The following is a 19,490-nucleotide window of genomic DNA, read 5'->3' as shown; positions in this document are numbered from 1 at the left end:
AATATCTGTAAAGATTGATTTTACCCACTGAGTAAAGCTAGTCCAAGGAAATTAGAGAAGTTACACTAATGAAAGAACTCTAGAATAAGACAGGGATAAATATACAACAATGGTTAATGTCCTGCAGGGCTCTGTTCTACTTCACAGAAAGCATTCACATCCCTGCTGAGCAAAAATCTACATATCAATTAGCAACTTCACAGAGTCTAGGCCTTAATCAGTAAATTTTAAGTGAAATACAAGTTCATCTCCTAGACAATGAAATATTCCTTGAGTGGGCTTAATAATACCCCAGAATAACACTGAAAGGATATGCAGTCATCCTTTCCAAAGCATTGTAAACAGAAATGTCAGTTATACTTAACAGAATCTACATTGTAATAACTAAATAACATTATAGTAACAAAATAGTGAGTCTCCTCTGCTGTTTTTTTTTGAAAAGTTTCTATAAAATTGGCAATTTTGCCCTTAAATTCTTGGTAAAACTTACAAGTGAACCCATTTAGACCTGGAAGTGTGTGAAGATCTTTAGTAATAAATTTAATACAACGGACTATTCAGATTTGCTGAATTATTTCTGGTGTCAGTTTTTTTTAAAGGAACATTTCCAATTCATCTAGGTTTTCAAGTTTATTAGCATGAAGTGGTTGGCAGTATCTTCTTTTTTCCTTTTAACATCTGAAAGAACCATAAGGACGTCTTCCTTTTAAGATTTCTGGTACTGTTCATAGTTGACCCTTGAACAACATGGAGGGTTAGAGATACCAAACCCTTGTGCAGTTGAAAATCCACATATAACTTTTGACTCCTTAAAAATGTAACTACTAATAGCCCACTGTTGACTAGAGGCCTTACAGATTACATCAACAGTCAGTCAAGTAACACATAATTTGGATGTTCTATGTATTATATACTATATTCTTACAATGAAGTAAAATAGTAAAGGAAATGTTAAGAAAATCACAAGGAAGAGAAAATATATTTACAGTAACGTCTTTATGGAAAAAAAATCCATGTTCAGGCAGACCTATGCAGTTCAAACCTATGCTGTTCAAGGATCAACTCTATTTGTGCCTTCACTTCAATCTCAGTGTTGCCAGGGATGAATTCAGTTTAGTCATTTCCAAGAATGAACTGTTGGCTTTGGTGATCTCTCTACTGTATGTTTATATTCTATTTAATTTCTTTTTAAACTTCATTATTTTTGTTTCTTTGGGTTAAATTGCTATTTTTTATCTAACTTCTTATGATGATGGCTTAGCTCATTAATTTTCAGCCATCCTTCTTATCTAATATATGTCTACATCTATATAAATACCTATGTAGATATATATTTGAGGCTATATATGTAGATATATATTTGAGGCTATAGATTACATTAGAAATACTAATTTAATGTTATTTTATAATTTTGATACGTCAAATTTTTCATTGGCAATTTGTTCAAGAAATTATTAATTTCCCTTGGGATTTATTCTGTGTATCATGGATTACTTAGAAATTTGTTTAATTTCCACATATATGAATATTTTCAATCTATCTTTTTAAAATTATAATTAAAAACTTGCAACATAAAATTTACCATCTTAACCATTTTCAAATGTACAGTACAGCCATGTTAACTATATACATATTGTGCGACAGATCTCTAGAATTTTTCATCTTGTAAAACTAATAGTATATACTCACTGAACAAATATTCGGTTCTCCCTCCCCCTAGTTCCTGGCAACCAATATTATACTTTCTGTTTCTAAGAGTTTGAGTACTTTACATATTTCAGATAAGTAGAATCATGAAGCAATTGTCTTTTTTTTATGATGGGCTTATTTTACATAGCATAATAATCTAAAGGTTTGCCCATGATGTTGCATATGACAGGATTTCCTTCTTTTTTAAGACTGAATAATAGTCCACTGTATGTGTATACCACTTTTCATTATCCATTCATTTCTTAGTGAATATTTAGGTTGTTGCCACATATCAACTATTGTGCATAATGCTCCAATGAGTGTGACAGTACTCTTTAAGACCTTAATTTCAATTCTTTTGGATAAACACCCAGAAGGATTTCTGGGTCATGTTCTACTTTTAATTTTTTGAGTAATCTCTGTATTGTTTTTCTATAATGGCTGCACCATCACATTCTTACGAAAAGTGCACAAGTGTTTCCATTTCTCCACATCCTCACTACCATTTGGTATTTCTCCTCCTCCTTCTCCTCCTCCTCCTTATTCTTCTCCTCATCTACCTTTTCCTTATTCTCCTTCTCTTCTTTCTTTTAAAAATTTTTTTAAAAAGTTAATTTATTTTTGAGACAGAGAGAGAAAGTGCAAGCAGGGGGTGGTCAGAGAGAGAGGGAGACACTGAATCCAAAGCCCAAACTCTGAGCTGTCAGCACAGAGACTGATGTGGGGCTTGAACCACAAACTGCAAGATCATGACCTGAGCTGAAGTCTGACACTTAACCGACTGACTGAGCCACCCAGGCACCCTGCTTCCATTTTTGATAGTGCAACCCTACTGAATGAGGAGATATATCACTGTGGTTTTTATTTGCATATCGCTAATAATTAGTGATGCTAAACATTTTTTTTATATAGCTGTTGGCCATTTGTCTACCTTCGTTGGAGAGAGTATATTCAAGTCCTTTGCTATTTTTAATTGGATTATTTTTCTCATTGAGTTAGAGTATTTTATATATCCTGTATAATAATGTGTGTGTGTTTTTAATGTTTATGTATCTATTTTGAGAGAGAGCATGAGCAGCAGAGAGGCAGAGAGAGAGTGGGGGAGAGAGAATCCTAAGGAGGCTCCACACTGAGGTGAGATCTGGAATGAAATCAAGAGTTGGATGCTCAACTGATTGTGCCACCCAGGCATCCCACTAATATGATTTGCAGATGTCTTCTTCCATTGTATAAGTTGCCTTTTCACTGTGTTGTTGATTGATTTATTTTCTGTGCATAAGTTTTTAAGTTGGATGTAGTCCATTTGTCTATTCTTGCTTTTGTGTTCTATGTTTTTGGAGTCATATCCAAGACATCACTGTCAAATCCAGTATCATGAAGATTTTCTCCTATGTTTTTTTTAGGAGTTTTATAGTTTCAGGTCTTATGTTTAGGTCATTAATCCATTTTGAATTAATTTTTGTAAATAGTGCAAGGGAAGAGCCCAAATTTGTTCTCTTGTTTATGGATTTCCAGTTTTCTCAACACCATTTGTTGAAAATGGCATTCTTTCCCTATTGTGTAGCCTTGGTACTCTTGTTGAAGGCATTTGACCATATACAAGAGGGTGTATTTCTGGGTTCCCTATTCTTTATGTTGGTACCATACTGTTTTAACTACTGTAACTTTGTAATATTTTTTAAAATTAGAAAGTATAAAGCATTGTTATTTTTTCAAGATTACTGGGCTATTTGGGGTCCTTTGAGAGTGTATATGAATTTTAGGCTGGTCTTTTCTATTTCTGCAAAATAACAATTAAAAAAAGCAATTGGGATTTTGATAGGGATTGCATTAAATTTTTGGATTATTCTGGGTAGTATGGATAATTTGACAATAATAAGTCTTCCAACCTACAAACATGGGACGTCTTACCGTTTATTTGTCTTCTTTAATTTTTTTTCAGCATTTTTTTGTTGTGGTTTTTACTGTATAAGCTATTCATCTTCTTGGCTAAGTTTATTCCTAAGAATTTTATTATTTTTGAGGCAATTGTGAACAGGACTATTTTCTTAATTTCCTTTACAGATTGTTTTTAGTGTATAGAAATGCAACTGGTTTCGTGCGTTGCAACTAGTTTCATATCATGCAACTTTGCTGAATTCACTTATTAACTTCTAACAATTTTTTGAATGTTTGTTTATTTTTGAGAGAGAGATATACAGAGAGAGAGAAAAAGAGAGAGAGAGGCAAAGAGAGAGGGAGACACAGAATCCAAAGCAGGCTCCAGGCTCTGAGCCATCAGCACAGGCCCCGACGTGGGCCTTGAACTCACAAACCGTAAGATCATGACCTGAGCTGAAGTCAGAGGCTTAACCAACTAAGCCACCCAGGCACGCCTCTAACAATTTTTTTTGAACGAAATCCTTCCTTAAGGTTTTCTACATGTAAGAACATAGCATCTGCCAACAGAGAAAATTTTACTTCTTCCTTTTTGATTTGGATGCTTTTATTTCTTTTTCTTTTCTAATTGTTCTGTTTAGGGCTTTTAGTACTGTGTTGAATAGAAATGGTGAGAAAGGAATCCTTGCCTTGTTCCTAATCTTAGAGGGAAAGTTTGTTTTTTTACCTTTGAGAATAATGATAGCTATGGGCTTTCATTTATGGTTTTTATTCTGTTGAGGTAATTTCCTTATAATTTTAGTTTGCTGAGTGTTTCCATCATCAAAGTGTGTTGAATTGTGTCAAATGCTTTTGCTCTATCAATTGAGATAGGTAGTTACTGCCCTTTACTAAAGTGATATATTGTTTGATTTTCATATCCTGAACCATCTTCATATTAAATGAATAAATCTCACTTGGTCTTGGTATATAACAGTTTTAATGTATTGTTGAGTTTAGTTTGCTTATATTTTGTTGAGGATTTTTGTGTCCACATTCATCAGGGATATTGGACTGTACTTTTCTTGTATTATCTTTGCCTGATTTGGTATCAGGGTAATACCAGCTTCATCAAATGAGTTTGAAAGTATTCCATCCTCTTCACTTTCTTGGAAGAGTTTAAGAATTCCTGTTAATTCTTCTTTAAAAGTTTCATAGAATTTTTCAGTGAAGTCATCTGGTTCTGGGTTTTTCTTTGTTGGGAAGTTTTGATTACTAATTTCATCTCCTTACTAGTAACAGTTATTCTCAGATTTAAAATTCTTCATGATTTAGTCTTGGTAGGTTGTATATTTCTAGGGCTTTATCCATTTCTTGTAGGTTATCCAATTTGTTGGCATATAATTGTTATAGTAGTAGTCTCTTATCCTGAGTCTCTTATCTCTTACTACTATCCTCTTATAGTAGTAGTCGGCTGTTTATTTCTGTTACACCAATTGCAATGTTTCCTCTATTATATTTTATTTTTGTTGAGTCTTCTACTTTTCTTACTCTAGCTAAAGTTTGTCAATTTTGTTGATATTTAAAAAAAACTGTTTCATTTTTTTTCCTATTGTTTATTCTTTCTTTTATTCCTGTTTTAATCTTTATTATTTCCTTTCCTCTGCTAGCTTTCTATTTAGTGTGTTCTTTTTCTAGTTCCCTGAAATGTAAAGTTACATTGTAGATCTGAGATCTTTGCTTTTTTTTTTTAATTTTTAAGAATTTTATTTATTTTGAGAGAGAGAGAAAGCACAAGTGGGGAGGGACAGAGAGAGTGTGATAGAGAGAGAATCCCAAGCAGGCTCTGCACTGTCAGCGTGGAAACTGATGCAGGGCTTGAACCCACAAACTGTGAGATCCTGACCTGAGCCAAAGTTAGTTGCTTAACTGACTGAGCCACCTAGGAGTCACCCCCCTGCCCCCACACCTTGCTTTTGTTTTTAATGTATGTGTTCACTGCTATAAATTTACCTTTTGGTGCTGCTTTTGCTGTATCTCATAAGTTTTGGTATTTTTTTTCCTTTTTTTCTTTTAGAGAGATAGTGCTGAGAAGTGGGGAGGGGCAGAGGGAGAATCTTAAGCAGGCTCCACTCTCAGCATGGAGCTCAGTGTAGGGCTTGATCCCATGACCCTGGGATCATGACCTGACTTGAAATCAAGAGTCGGATGCTCAACAGACTAGCCACCCAGGTGCCCCTGTTATTATTTTTTTTCTTAAGATATTTTCTAATTTTTTATGACTTTTTTCTTTGACCTATTGATTGTTCATATATTTTTTTTTAATGTTTATTTATTTTTGAGAGAGAGAGAGAGAGACAGAGTACGAGCAGGGAAAGGGCAGAGAGAGGGACACACAGAATCCAAAGCAGGCTCCAGGCTCTTGATGTGGCAGCACAGAGTCTGATATGGGGCTTGAACCCACGGATGGAGAGATCATGACCTGAGCCAAAGTCGGCTGCTTAACCAACTGAGCCACCCAGGCACCCCAAGAATGTATTTTTAAATTTTAGTAGCTTTGTAAATTTTCCATTTTCCTTTTGCTATTGACTTCTAGCTTCATTTCATTGTAATTGGAAAAGATACTTGATAGGATTTAAATCTTAAATTTGTTAAGATTTGTTTTGTGGCCTCACAAGTGATCTATCCTGTAGAATGTTTCTTGTGTGCTTAAGAAGAATGTATATACTGCTATTATTGGGTGGAGTGCTGTTTTTATGTCCATTAGGTCCAATTAGTCTATACTATTGTTCAAGTCCTCTGTTTCTTTACTGATCTTTGAATTGGTTGATCTATATATTATTGAAGAAGAAATATCAAAATCTTTAGTATTATTGTGTCAATATTTGCTGTGTATATTTGGGTGCTCTGCTGTTAGGTGCATATTTATTTACTGTTATACCTTCCTTGCGAATTGACTTTTTTTTAATCATCATAATGTCCTTGTCTCTTGTGACAATTTTTAACTTGAAGTCTATTTATCTGATATATGTATGGCAACTCTTGCTCTGTTTTGATTACCATTTTCATGGAATATCTTTTTCTATCCTTTCACGTCCAGTTTATGTATGCCCTTATGTCTAAAATGTGTCTCCTATAGATAGCATATAGTATAGCTTATTTTTTTTATCCATTCAGCCACTCTGTCTTTGATTGAAGGAGTTTAAGTTATTTACATTTAAAGTAATTACTGATAGAGTAGAATTTACTACTGTCATTTTGTTCATTGTTTTCTTCATGTCCTGTAGTTATTTTGTCATTCCTCTCTTGCAGCTGTCCTTGGTGTGTTTTGCAGGTTTGTTTTTTGTTTGTTTGTTTTGTAGTGGTATGCTTTGATTGCTTTCTTACTTTCTTTTCTGCATTTTCCATAGGTATTTTCTTTGTGGTTACTATGGGAATTACAGGAAACAGATATCTTACAGTTATAATAATCTATTCAAACTAATAATATCAGTCATATAAAAAACTCTACTCCTTTACATTCTTCCTCTCCCATTTTATATTACCAATGTCACAAATTACATCTTCATATATTTTGTATTCTTATTTTTAAATTTGTATTTGTAAAATTCTATATCAGAATTAAAAGTAGTTTACATGACACCATCATAGTAGTACAGGTTTCTGTATGTATATTCACCTTTGCCAGAAAGCTCCACATTTTCCATATGCTTTAGTGTTACTGTCTAGTGTCCTTTTGTTTCTTTTTCCTTTTCAACATAAAGAACTCACTTTAGCAATACTTGTAAGACAGGCATGTTTAGCAGTTGATGGACTCCCTCAGCTTTTGTTTATCCGGGAAGGTCTTTATCTTTCCTTCAACTTTTCTGAATGTTTAAAATTTTCTTTAATAAAATGTTGGGATAAAACAAAAGTCAAGTTAAGAAAATTTCAAAGAAAAACTAAGAAAATTTATTATTAGCAGGTTCACACCAAAGGATGCTAAAGGATGTTAAGACCTTAACATGAATGTTATTATCTGGAATTATATTTGCCTATTCCTTGAGGAAACAAATTGCAGTGAAGTGGACAAACCATAAATGTACCATCAATGAATTTTGACAAATGCCATTACTGTCATCCTGGAAGTGCCCTTGCTTTTATGTCTAAAGGATATTTTTGCTGGGTACAGAATTCTAGGATGACAGTTATTTTCATCTAGTATTACAAAAGATATGATTCCATTGTTTGGGTTTCTCCTTTTTTTCTTTTTTTCTGTTTAAAAGCTAGATTTTATTCTAATAGTCTGAGAGTAGCCTGTTTTGAAGACACTTTAACTGTTTTTAATTTCTTTGGATTTGTTTTTAGCAATTTCATCAGCATATGCCTATAGAATTCTATTTTATTCAGCTTGGGTTTCATTAAGACCTCTTGAATCTGTACCTTGGTGTGTTTCATCAACTTTGGAAAGTTCTCAGTCATTATCTTTTGAAATATTGAATCTTTCCCATTATCCCTCTCCTTTCTTTCTGACACCAGTTATATGTATTCTAGACCACTTCATTGTTTCTACTTCTCCTAACCTCTAATGTGTGCTTTCTATCTTTGTTTTTCTACATGCTTCATTCTTAATATTTTCTTTTCACCTATTTTCCAATTCACTGAATCACTCTTTGGCTATACCTATAGATGTTTCACAAGACCCTCTCCCCTTCCCGACCTTAACCCAAACAGTCATAGCTCACCACCACTATCTGCCATATGACCAAAAGTTCTGGTCTTATTGCTCTGAATCTGGGTTTAAATCTGTCACCATGGAAGCCCAGGATTCTCAGACTATGCTTATTCCATAAAATTGAATCCCCATTTCTTTGGGCAGTGAGGCAACTTTCTCACCATTTTCTTTAGTTTATATATTTATTTGTCTCACTCCATAGGATCCATAGGCTATCCATAGGATAAAAGCTTCAGGAAAGAAATGATTTTTGGGTGTCAGTTCACTATTGCATCCCTACTATATGAACAGTGCTAGGTATATAGATGTAAACAGTCAATAAATATGTGTTAAACAAACGAACAGTATTCCACTTTTCTTTTATTTCTTTTAATACTTTCCCCACTTCTCGTTTATAAGAAATCAACAAAGTGAAACTTTATAAAAAACATCAGAAACTTTATTTTAAAAATAACAACAACAAGCCACATAGGAGAGCATAACAACTAAACACTAGGAAATAATATATAGTCAACTAGAGTTTAAAAGCAGAGAAGAAAATTGATTGGTTATTTTATATTACCTTCCCCCAAACTGATAGGTCCACCATGGATTCTGGAATGAAAAACACTCTTCCGCTGTCCAATTTGATTCTTGACTTGTCGACACAGTGGTATATTATTGCTAGTATTGAAATTCATGCATTTGGGACAGAAATGAGTCAACTAGCTCTCTAAATTTGAGTGAATCTGATGCTTGATTACTCTGCTCCAATGACCTTTTGTAGCAATAGTGACTTACTGGTACCCAAAGCCAAAATCTCTCTGAATCTCAAGTTATGTCATTGAAGTTTATAGAATTAGGTGTTAAAGCTTCTGAAATGCCTTGTTTCCCCTTACCAAATCATTTTCCTCCTCTTTCGCTTGAGGACAAAGATGCGGAGGTAGGAAAGATGGGGTAGGAAAGCTGTACTGAACCAAATATTGGTGAATATAAATCATCATTTATCTTCCTTCTTCTTTTGTCCCTTCTGTAAGGAAATATTTTTGAGGTGGCATAGAACAGTGGCAGCATACCTCTATGGATAGGATCTTCCAGTTTATACACGTTGCTATGAGTGGTGAGAGCAAATTTTCATGCATAACAAACTCAAGAGGCCTTCCATCTGAATGCTTTCAGTCTCTTTTATACATATACTTTTCCCCGGCAATCTCTAAGTAGACTTTAGTATAGGATCAACTAGATTTCAACCCACATTGTGGGTACCATTTTCACTTGAGTTCTATGGAAAGTTTTAAAGGACACTAATATGTCTCTTTCTACTTAGACTACTAAAATGTTGCAGAATCACATTTAAATATTTAGCACTAAAACTCACTACACCATCTCCACCCCGCCCCTTGAAGTTAATTTTCTTAATCAAATACTTAAAGTGTACAAGTATATGCTCATTATAAGATGTCACCAATTACAGATATGTAAGTATTAAGCTTTTCTATTTTCTCTCTTCATGCCCCTTTCCCCCAAAGAAACCAATATTACCACTCTGGTTATTATATGCCCATCCATATTCTCCTCATTCAAATATAAATAAATATATAAGCTCCTTGCCACCACCAATATTTTTCAGAAAAACAGGATCAAATCCTACACATCAATCTAGATGGACTAGAAATCTGTCCGGTAATCATGATTCCCAGAATAACTTCATTTTGAAGTTAGAATTAAAATTACTCTGTAAGTTGTCCTTATTTATAGTGAATTCCATAGGGGCCTAAGAAATTTTTTAAACAGACTAGGTCTCCATAGGTATTTGTTAGATTGAAGCAAAAAATAAAAGCAAGGAGATAGCTTAATGTTATAAAGTTTTTCAAGATATTTGATGACAGTTTGAAATAAAGCAAAATAAAGTGAAAGAGCCAAGAATGGACTATGAGACTATGGTATATTTAAAAGTTATAACTTCCACGAATGTGGGCTTTTACAATTATGTAAAATATATAATTGTCCCATGAGATTATTTCAAAAATCAAAATTAGGTACTAAGTAATAGTAGAGTCCATTAATAAAACTGGGCCTAAATTTCTGTGAACTTGTTTCTTTAAATATGCAGTGGCTTTGCCAACAATTAATTTGAAATATTATTTCCCATAAAGCTGTTTGGAAAATCTAAAACAACTATATAAGGAAGAAAAAGCTTGTAATGGTGAAAAGTAAAAGTCTTGATTCTTCTGTTAAAGGTTATGCATTTTAATATGATCTTTTGGCTGATTTATGTAAAGCTTTGTATTTTTCATTTTCTCAAGGCTGCCACTGTAGTGATGTATGGTACATTTTAGCATCAAGTTTGCCATAAGCAATAAAGCCTGGGCCCCAAAGAAATTTTAATATATTTCCCCATTTTTTAACCTGGAGCTTTCCATTATTCAGTTATTTTGTTTAAGATCCCCTGTTTAGTTGATATAAGTTTTATATTCACATAAATAACTTCACAATTTTAACTTACAGATAAAATTTAAATAGATTAATTATTTGATAGAGAAGTTTAAGGGTCATCATATGTAAAGTGAAAATCTTAGTGATAATTTAAATTTTACACTGACAATCTGTCTAAAGGTTGTATTTTTATATTCTAGTCTGTTTGGAGCATTTTTTTTCTCTAACAACAAGATAAAAGAAAAATAAACAAGAAATTGACTTTCATTAAATGGTATGCAACAGGAAAAGGAAGCACATGTCTATAAAATTCTGTAAGAAGAAAAAATGAAGAAAATAACAATTATAAATTCAAAGATCTTATTCCAGAACTAATAGTTGTTACAGAGAGTATAAAGATAAAAAGGGAATAGTCCTCAAGAAATTTATGACCTAGTGTTAATAACAAGTGCTTAAACATTATAAGATATAGCTGATTATTTGTCACAAGAAAGGAAGAAACGAAGTGTTAGGACAGTTCATCAGGTGGGGCCATGAATGTTTGAGCTCAAGCTCAATCTGCCATGAATATCATGGGTAGGATATAAACAGTTAAAGTGAAGAAGAAAGGAAGACAAATAAGATAGGAAAAGCAAAGGCAAGAGAGGAGAGAAGCATAAGGCACAGTAAGAGAGTATCCATCTAATGACTCCATACTACTGGAGTAAAGGATACACGTAGGGGGGTCCTGAGAGCAAGACTGAGAAAGGACATTATGGTTAACATGTTGGACAGTCTTCAATTCGTGGCTAAATATCTTTTTTACTTAGAAAAAATGTAGCTGTATTACACATTTTTGTGCACAGAAACAAAATTTAGGAAGAAAAATCAAGATGGCAGTGGGACAGAATTTGGGGATAATGAAAGCAAGGAGTCCACTTAAGGAAGCTTTATGTTCTCCAAGAGTTTAGGCAAGATACTACTTTCACTAGAGAGATGGGCATGGAGATGGAATGGTGTAAAAGATAAATTAGACTAGCATGTAAAGGACTAGATAACCAACTTAATATCATGGTAAAAGAGAGAGAGCTGTAAGAAATGATGCCAGTATTCTTTTCCTGAGTTATTAGGGGGGAAACAGTTGTGTTAAATAATAAAAATAAGGAGAAAGTACATTTAGAGAGGACAATGAGTTCAAGGTTTGTACACAATGAACTTGACAAATACTGAATACAGTCACATCGAGCAGCCAGTCAGAAATAAGGATCTTTAAGGAGAAAGAGTAGTTATCAGCAGAAAGACCAGAAAAAGAGTGACTTGAGAATCATCTGCATAAAGCTGAAAAGTAGACTGTGGGAGAAGATGAAATCCCAGAGACAGAAAATATGAAAAAATAAAAAAAAATGTAGCCATAAAAGGAACTTGGGAGTATATACTTGTTGAAGGTAAGAAGCAGAGAAACTACTGAAGGAAACAGAAGAAATCTTGAGCGAGTACAAGTCTGAATGGTATAGGGACATGTAACCATTATAGGGGAATTTTTCAAGGAGGTGGTGGCCAATATTATCAAGGAACAGGATTAATTAAAGATTATGAAGACTGAGAAAAGACCAAGAGCACTTCATCAAAGTAACTGAGGTCAAGCTAGATTGCAAATGTTATAGAGTGAATGGAAATTAAAAGAATTTAGGGAACAGATATAGATTTTCAGAGTGGTATTCAAGGTACTACATTCTAGATCTATTATTTGGGGTGGAGGTTTAATTAATTTACTCTGAATTTATAATAGCAATGTGATTTTGATAAAACATGTGAGAAAGTATCTATATTTTTGCCCTCTAGCATTTATTTACCTTCCTTTTGGAAATCATACTTCGTTTTCCCTCTAGAATCCCCTTCTCTACTACTTGGGTGAGTTCAGGAGTAAAGCTGGTGACTAAAACAATGTGATAACACCACACATCTATTAGAATGGCAAAAGTCCAAAATATTGACAACACTAAATGCTGATGAGGATGCTGAGCAACAAGAATTCTCATTCATTGCTGGTGGGAATATAAAATCATGTAGCCACACTGGATGAGTTTGGTAGTTTCTTATAAAAACTAAACACAGCCTTAACCATATGATCCAGCAATCACACTCCTTGGTATTTACCCAAGGGAGTTGAGAACAAAAACTGGCACGTAGACATTTACAGCAGATTTACTCATAATTGCCAAAATTCAGAAGCAACAAAGATGTCCTTTGGTAGGTGAATGATAAGTAAACTGTGCTACATCCAGACAACGGACTGTTACTCAGCACTTAAAAACTAACGAAAAGACATGGAGGAAGCTTAAATGCATATTCCTAGGTGAAAAAAGCCAAACTGAAAAGACTACATATTGTATGACTACAACTATATGACATTCTGGAAAAGATAAAACTATAGAGACAGTGACAAGATTAGTAGTTACCAGGGGTTAAAGGGAAAGCAAGGATGAACAGGCAGAGCACTGAGGATTTCTGGGGCAGTGACACTATTTTGTATGATACTATAATAGTGGATACATGTCATTATACGTTTGTTCAAATCCATAGAATGTACATCATTAAGAGTAAACCATAATATAAAGTATATACTTTGGGTGATAATGATGTGTCAGTGTGAGTTACATTGTTACATTGACTGTAACAAATGTACCACTCTGATGCCTGATGTTGATAGTGGGAAAGGCTGCGCATGAGTGGGAACTCTGTTCCAGATACTCAATTTTGCTGTGAACCAAAAACTGTTGTAAAAAATTAAGTCTGTTCAAAGTAAACTCGTCTAATGTCAGCAAAGATAATACCCAAAAATTACGTTAACAATTTGGCTATTATAGATAATGCTGCTATAAACACTAGGGTGCATATATCCCTTTGAATTAGTATTTTTGTATTCTTTGGGTAAATGCCTACTAGTGCAAGCTGGATCATAGGGTAGAGGCATAGGGTGGTGCTATCTTTAAGTTTTTAAGGAACCTCCATAGTGTTTTCCAGAGTGGCCATGCCAGTTTGCATTCCCATCAACAGTTTAAGCGGGTTCCCCATTTTCTGCATCCTTCCCAACACCTGATGTTTCTTGTGCTAATTTTAGTCATTCTGATAAGTATGAGGTGGTTATCTCATTGTGGTTTTGATTTGTATTTCCCTGACGATGAGTGATGTTGAGCATTTTTTCATGTGTCTATTGGCTATCTGTATGTCTTCTTTGGAAAAAATGTATATTCATGTCTTCAACCCATTTTCTACTTAGATTATTCATTTCCGGGGTGTTGAGTTTTGTAAGTTCTTTATAGATTTTGGATACTAACCTTTTATCACATATGTCATCTGCAAATATCTTCTCCCATTATGTAGTTTGTCTTTTTAGTTTTGTTCGTTGTTTCCTTTGCTGTGTAGAAGCTTTTTATTTTGATGAAGTCCAGTAGTTTATTTTTGCTTTTGTTTCCCTTGCCTCAGGAGATATATCTAGAAAGAAGTTGCTAGAGCCGATGTCAAAGAGGTTACTGCCTGTGCTTTCTTGTCTAGGATTTTTATGGTTTCAGGTCTCACATTTAGGTCTTTAATCTGTTTTGAATTCATTTTTGTGTATGGTGTAAGAAAGTGGTCCAGTTTAATTCCTGTGAAAGTTGCTGTCCAGTTTTCCCAACACCATTTGTTGAAGAGACTTTTTCCTTTTGGATACAAAAATTGTGTTTTTTAATGTTACAAAATAACCAGTAAGAGTTAATGATATTCTTCCTGATTGTCCAATAATGTTGATAAAATGAATACTGTATCAAAACAAAAATGACAAATCATGTTGGTGACACCCAGTAGAATAAACTTGATTGGCAAAATAAAGTGATTGCCTTTTCATCCTGATTTTCAAATGCTCTGCATCATTATATAATTGGAGGAGATGAGAGCAGGGAAGAGAGAAAGGGGAAAATAAACCAGCGTGATGAAAGCAAAGAAATGTTACAGAAATGAGAGCTGAAGATGAAATAAAGGGGAAAAAGGGCACACATCAGACAGAGGTCATGGACAGGACATGGTAACAAAAGTCATAGAAAGTGAATCCTGAAGAAATTGCCAAAGAATGAACAAGGCTTTCACATTTCCCCAACTAATCAATGTTTCTATTAGAATAAAAAAATGTAAAGAAAGAGCTGGAGATAGTAATTGAGAAAATACTATGTAATTTTTTCCATAAATGGCAGTTTAGTAAGCAATGCCCAAAAATGCTTTTTAAGAATTATGTATATAATTAGATGTTCTGCAGTTGTCAGGCAATGGGGACACCTAAAAAAAAGAAGAAGGAAAACTCACCATATTTATTCATATTTATCCCACCTTAAAGAAATCACATTCTTTTTTTCAAGAGGGCAAATGGACTGTGAAAACCAATGAAATACTAAAACAACAAGTGAATAAGGAGCTATTTAGGTAAAGCCGAACACACAATGAGTGATGTCTAAACAAGCATTCGGTGGTTTTTATTTTCTGTGCATTGCACGTGGCAGCAATAGTAGCAGAGAACCAGAAGGTAAGAGGTTCCTTTCATTGGATATGAAGGAGGTTTGGATAGTATGACTTCATTTTCTTGAGGATTAACAGCTTTTAGGGAAAAGATCACCAGTAATCATCTAGCTTAATTCAGTGACTTACTTTCAATCCTGTCAACCCCAATTTTTCTGGACACTAGTAATTATTTTCTCCCTTTGGAAACTCATTCTAAGATTTCTGGAGTTACCATTCTTTTCCTTCCTTTGCCAATCCTCATTAAACCCTTTTGATTCTTCAGATTCCCTGTCATATCTATAACTTGGGTGTGCCTCAAGACTTGGTGACAGAACATGAAAGATGCAGAAAACTTTTTCTGATCCTTTACATCCCAAGGAATGGACCTTAAAATTTTTGTTTTTATGTTTACTCATTTTTGAAAGACAGAGAGAGACAGAGCACAAACAGGGTTGGGGCGGAGAGAGAGGGGGACACAGAATATGAAGCAGGTTCCAGGCTCTGAGCTGTCAGCCCAGAGCCCGACGTGGGGCTCAAACTCACAAACCGCGAGATCATGACCTGAACCGAAGTCGGACGCCCAACCGACTGAGCCACCAAGCTCCTCTCAAGGAATGGACCTTTTAGTCAAAGGATGCAATCCAGATCTTTACCTATTCCAAATACATCTTTAAATTGACATTCTGCTGTATCTTGACAATCAAGGTATTTAAAATAAAACCCTTTATCACACTTCTGCCTCACTTTCCATGTTTCACTTGTACTTCTGTTCTCGTGGGTAGTTTTGGAAAATCTGTTTCTTTTTTCCCTCCACTCTTTTTTTAAAAAAAAATTTTTAATGTTTTATTTATTTTGAGAGAAAGAACGAGAGAGTGAGGGAGCACAAGTTGGGGAGGGGCAGAGAGAGAGGGAGACAGAATCTGAAACAGGCTCCAGGCTCTGAGTTGTCAGCACACAGTCTGACGCAGGGCTCGAACTCACTGACTGTGAGATCATGACCTGAGCCGAAGTCAGATGCTTAACCGACTGAGCCACCCAGGCACCCCCTTTTCCTCCAATCTTAAACTTCATGTAATGAAGCTCCAATTCTTCCTCAAACCTTTCCTCTCAGGCATATGTACAATAAACTAATTTTTATTTTACTAGATGATTTAATATTTGATTATATAATATCCTGTCCTCTCACTACTTCATGTATATAGGATTCCCTTTTGAAGTGAATTGCAAACTCTTCAGAAATGTAATTTATTTTGCATCATACAGAGTTCTCAAAACTATAAACATTTGCAAAGTTCTTCACTAAGGATATGAAAAAAAAACCACTAATGCTTTTTTTTAAACCTTTTAGCTATTGTTATAGAATTATATATACAGAGCCAGTGCATGTATCTCAACTTTCTATTGAAATCACTGTTGAGTCTGAATCTTAGATTTACTTGCCTTGTCCTCCAAGTGCAATTCCAAAAAGCGTAGATAAGCAACAGGTGCAAATGCATCAGCTGAATGTATGACCACTTCTGATGCATCCCTAAAACACAAAAATTTTATAATGCATTTACTTACTACATAAATTATGGCAAATTGTTCTCTGCTAGTGTCTAGAAGATACCAAAAATCCCCCTTTTGTGTTTATTTCCACTGGTGAACAATATGTGGTGATTAACTACATATTAATAGTCCAATTTTTAATTGGGAAAAGGATCGGGGAAACGAAATTTCCAGGAAAAAGTAACGAAGCTTTTTGTCTTCATAACGACACACAGTTCAACTTTCAGGTTCACTCAAAGCTCTCTGAGCACTTTTGAGACTTAAAATTCCTATTCAATTTCATTTTCACAAATTTGCTTGGTAGGGGCTAACCATTAAACAATAGCGCTTTATCTTCATTATTCCTTTCATTTTCAAGAGGTAATTCATTCAGTGTTTCACACAAAATCTCAATTATCCTTCACAAAAGCAGTGCTGGTGATGGTTTTAAGCTCTAGGTGAACTCTTCACACTGCAATATCGTTGCTATTAAAATTGATTGTCTGACATAGTAATTACCACATTCAGGTAAAATGATATGAACTGCTTGCTGGCACCATATGGATACATGTAAATTAACTCAACTTTTATCAAAGATACCCTGTAAAGCACATATGAATAACTAAGATGTGTGAAGTTCTAATAACTAATTATTTTTATTGTTGTTTATTAAGGAAGCAATAGTGTTTTGCATTTCAACCGAAATTTTAAAAATAGAAATTCCCCCATATCTCTTTAATGCCTTGGGAGCTAGTTCCATTGTTTATATTACTACATTGTTAGCATTTTAACCTTTGTAGGATAGCAAGATAAATTGTTACTTTATTTGACTTTGCCACTAATGTAAGTTATTTTTGAGTCAACTTTCGTAATGTAAAGTTATTTAATGGCAATAAAAGGAACCTCAAAATACTTGGCTCCAAAATATTAAATTTTCATGGACAAAATCTGTTTACTTTCCCCTTTGAAAGATCAGAGATAGAAAAAAAATGTTTGATGATTAAAAAAGTCAACTACCATTCATGAACTTCTAATATCAAATATGCCTCTTGTTAGTGCTTAGGAAAAATAACATTAGAAAAGGCTTCTGTGACATTACAAGGAAAGCAACTTCTAGTATAAAAGAAACAGAATTATTAAAGAGTCAGGATCTTGACAGAAAGGTATAACTGCCTTCACAGGCTACATCAACCAAAAGATGTCTCAGGTATAATGAGGAGGAGGAGCAAGACAAAGTAAAGAGGGCCTCACGATTTCTCCCACGTGCCCCTCTGGCTTGTTAGCCCTAATCCTATTTCTCCTACTTACTCCAGAGTTGCTTGTTCTGATCCTATCTTGGCTCAGCAATCAGATTCCGATTCCAGTTCCTATGTACAGTCTCACTCTTACATTAAATTTCAATCTCCCTGTTCCTGATCTCAGCCGTGGATACGGACCCTGAGCCTTGATTATGCCTCATCTAGGCAGCTTGGTCTTGATATTCTTGACAATGGAGTACACCAAAACTCTAATTAACCCAGAACCAAAGCTACGTCAGCAGAAAGGGTGTCAGCAACTCCCTTGTCATGCCAGTATTCTCCACTAGAAACAGAAGTTTGAGGGGCGCCTGGGTGGCTCAGTCGGTTGGGCATCCGACTTTGGCTCAGGTCATGATCTCACGGTTCATGGGTTCAAGCCCCGCGTCGGCCTCTGTGCTGACAGCTCAGAGCCTGGAGCCTCCTTCGAATTCTGTGTCTCCCTCTCTCTCTGCCCCTCCCCCGCTCAAGCTCTGTCTCTGTGTCTCTCAAAAGTAAATAAACATTAAAAAAATTTTTTTTAAAAAGAGACAGAAGGTTGACAGCAAATAGCTCATTTAATAAATGTAATTACTGCATTCTGAATAAAGATCGTTATTCAGAGAAAACACAGATATTCTAAGCGCTAAATAAAGAAGAATATGATTTTTATGGATTCTATTAAACCCATAATCTCTAATTGACTAACATCAATTCATTCACTTATAGAATAAGCCAGCCACTTATACAACTAGATCTCAAATGAACAGTGTTTAATGCTACCATTGCTCTTCTTTACCCTTTTGGAATATCCTCAGAGTTACCCAGGAAATTAAGACCAACTGTGCCACAGCAAAAATGTTTTCCAGTTGGCTACTTTCCTGTCCTTTCCCTATTAATACAGAGAGTCTGGGCACTATCTCTTATACAAGTGGGGCTTCTCTGCAGCCAAGGGGGCTAGCCCATGTTCCCTTTCACTGTGGCATTAGACTTACCCCTATTTACAACTTCAAAAGGATAGGTGAGTCAGGCCAGGCTCCCAAGGTGTGAGGTCAGGCCCTATCCCCTCACTTCGAAACAAAAAACCCTGACATTATCTCTTGAGACACAGCCATGGTCTTTGTTCCTACCCTTCTTCTAAAAAGACAACTGTAAACAGATACTCTCTGTGGATTCACACTTATCCTCATAGACATGTCCAGTATCATTTCTGCAAAGCCTTCCCTAGTTTTCTCCTTTATGTGCTTCAGTAATGTGTTCACAGACTTTTCATTGCACATCTACTACATTATAATTACGTGTTTGTATGCTTGTCTTCCTTCGTAGAGAGGGAACAGATTTTGATCACCTTTGTCTGACTGACCCCCACCCGACCTCTCTTGGCTCAGTACAGAGTACATTGTCTGGTATTTATCAGACATTTGCTGAATAAATGACTATATAGTGAAACTTTCTTAAGTATCTTCACACACACTATTGAGCTCTCACAAACCCACACTAATTTT

At 34.9% G+C, this 19,490-nt stretch overlaps 1 protein-coding gene across 1 annotated transcript in view; it reads right to left on the bottom strand.

Moving 5' to 3' along the window:
* Positions 1–14,842: 14,842 nt before the first annotated feature.
* The window catches only part of DPH6 (diphthamine biosynthesis 6), a 173,236-nt gene continuing 168,588 nt past the window's right edge, over positions 14,843–19,490 (bottom strand). The window contains exons 8-9 of the mRNA XM_047863765.1: positions 16,625–16,712; positions 14,843–14,965 (exon numbers count right to left, since the gene is read on the bottom strand). Of these exons, the coding sequence (XP_047719721.1) occupies positions 14,912–14,965; positions 16,625–16,712 (142 nt within the window). The 3' untranslated portion in view covers positions 14,843–14,911. The remainder of the gene's footprint in view (positions 14,966–16,624; positions 16,713–19,490) is intronic.

The sequence above is a fragment of the Prionailurus viverrinus genome, chromosome B3 (genome assembly GCF_022837055.1).
Source record: "Prionailurus viverrinus isolate Anna chromosome B3, UM_Priviv_1.0, whole genome shotgun sequence".
NCBI classification, from domain to species: Eukaryota; Metazoa; Chordata; class Mammalia; order Carnivora; family Felidae; genus Prionailurus; species Prionailurus viverrinus.
The sequence above is the reverse complement of the archived record's forward strand: the minus strand, read 5'-3'. Positions and strand labels throughout refer to the sequence as shown.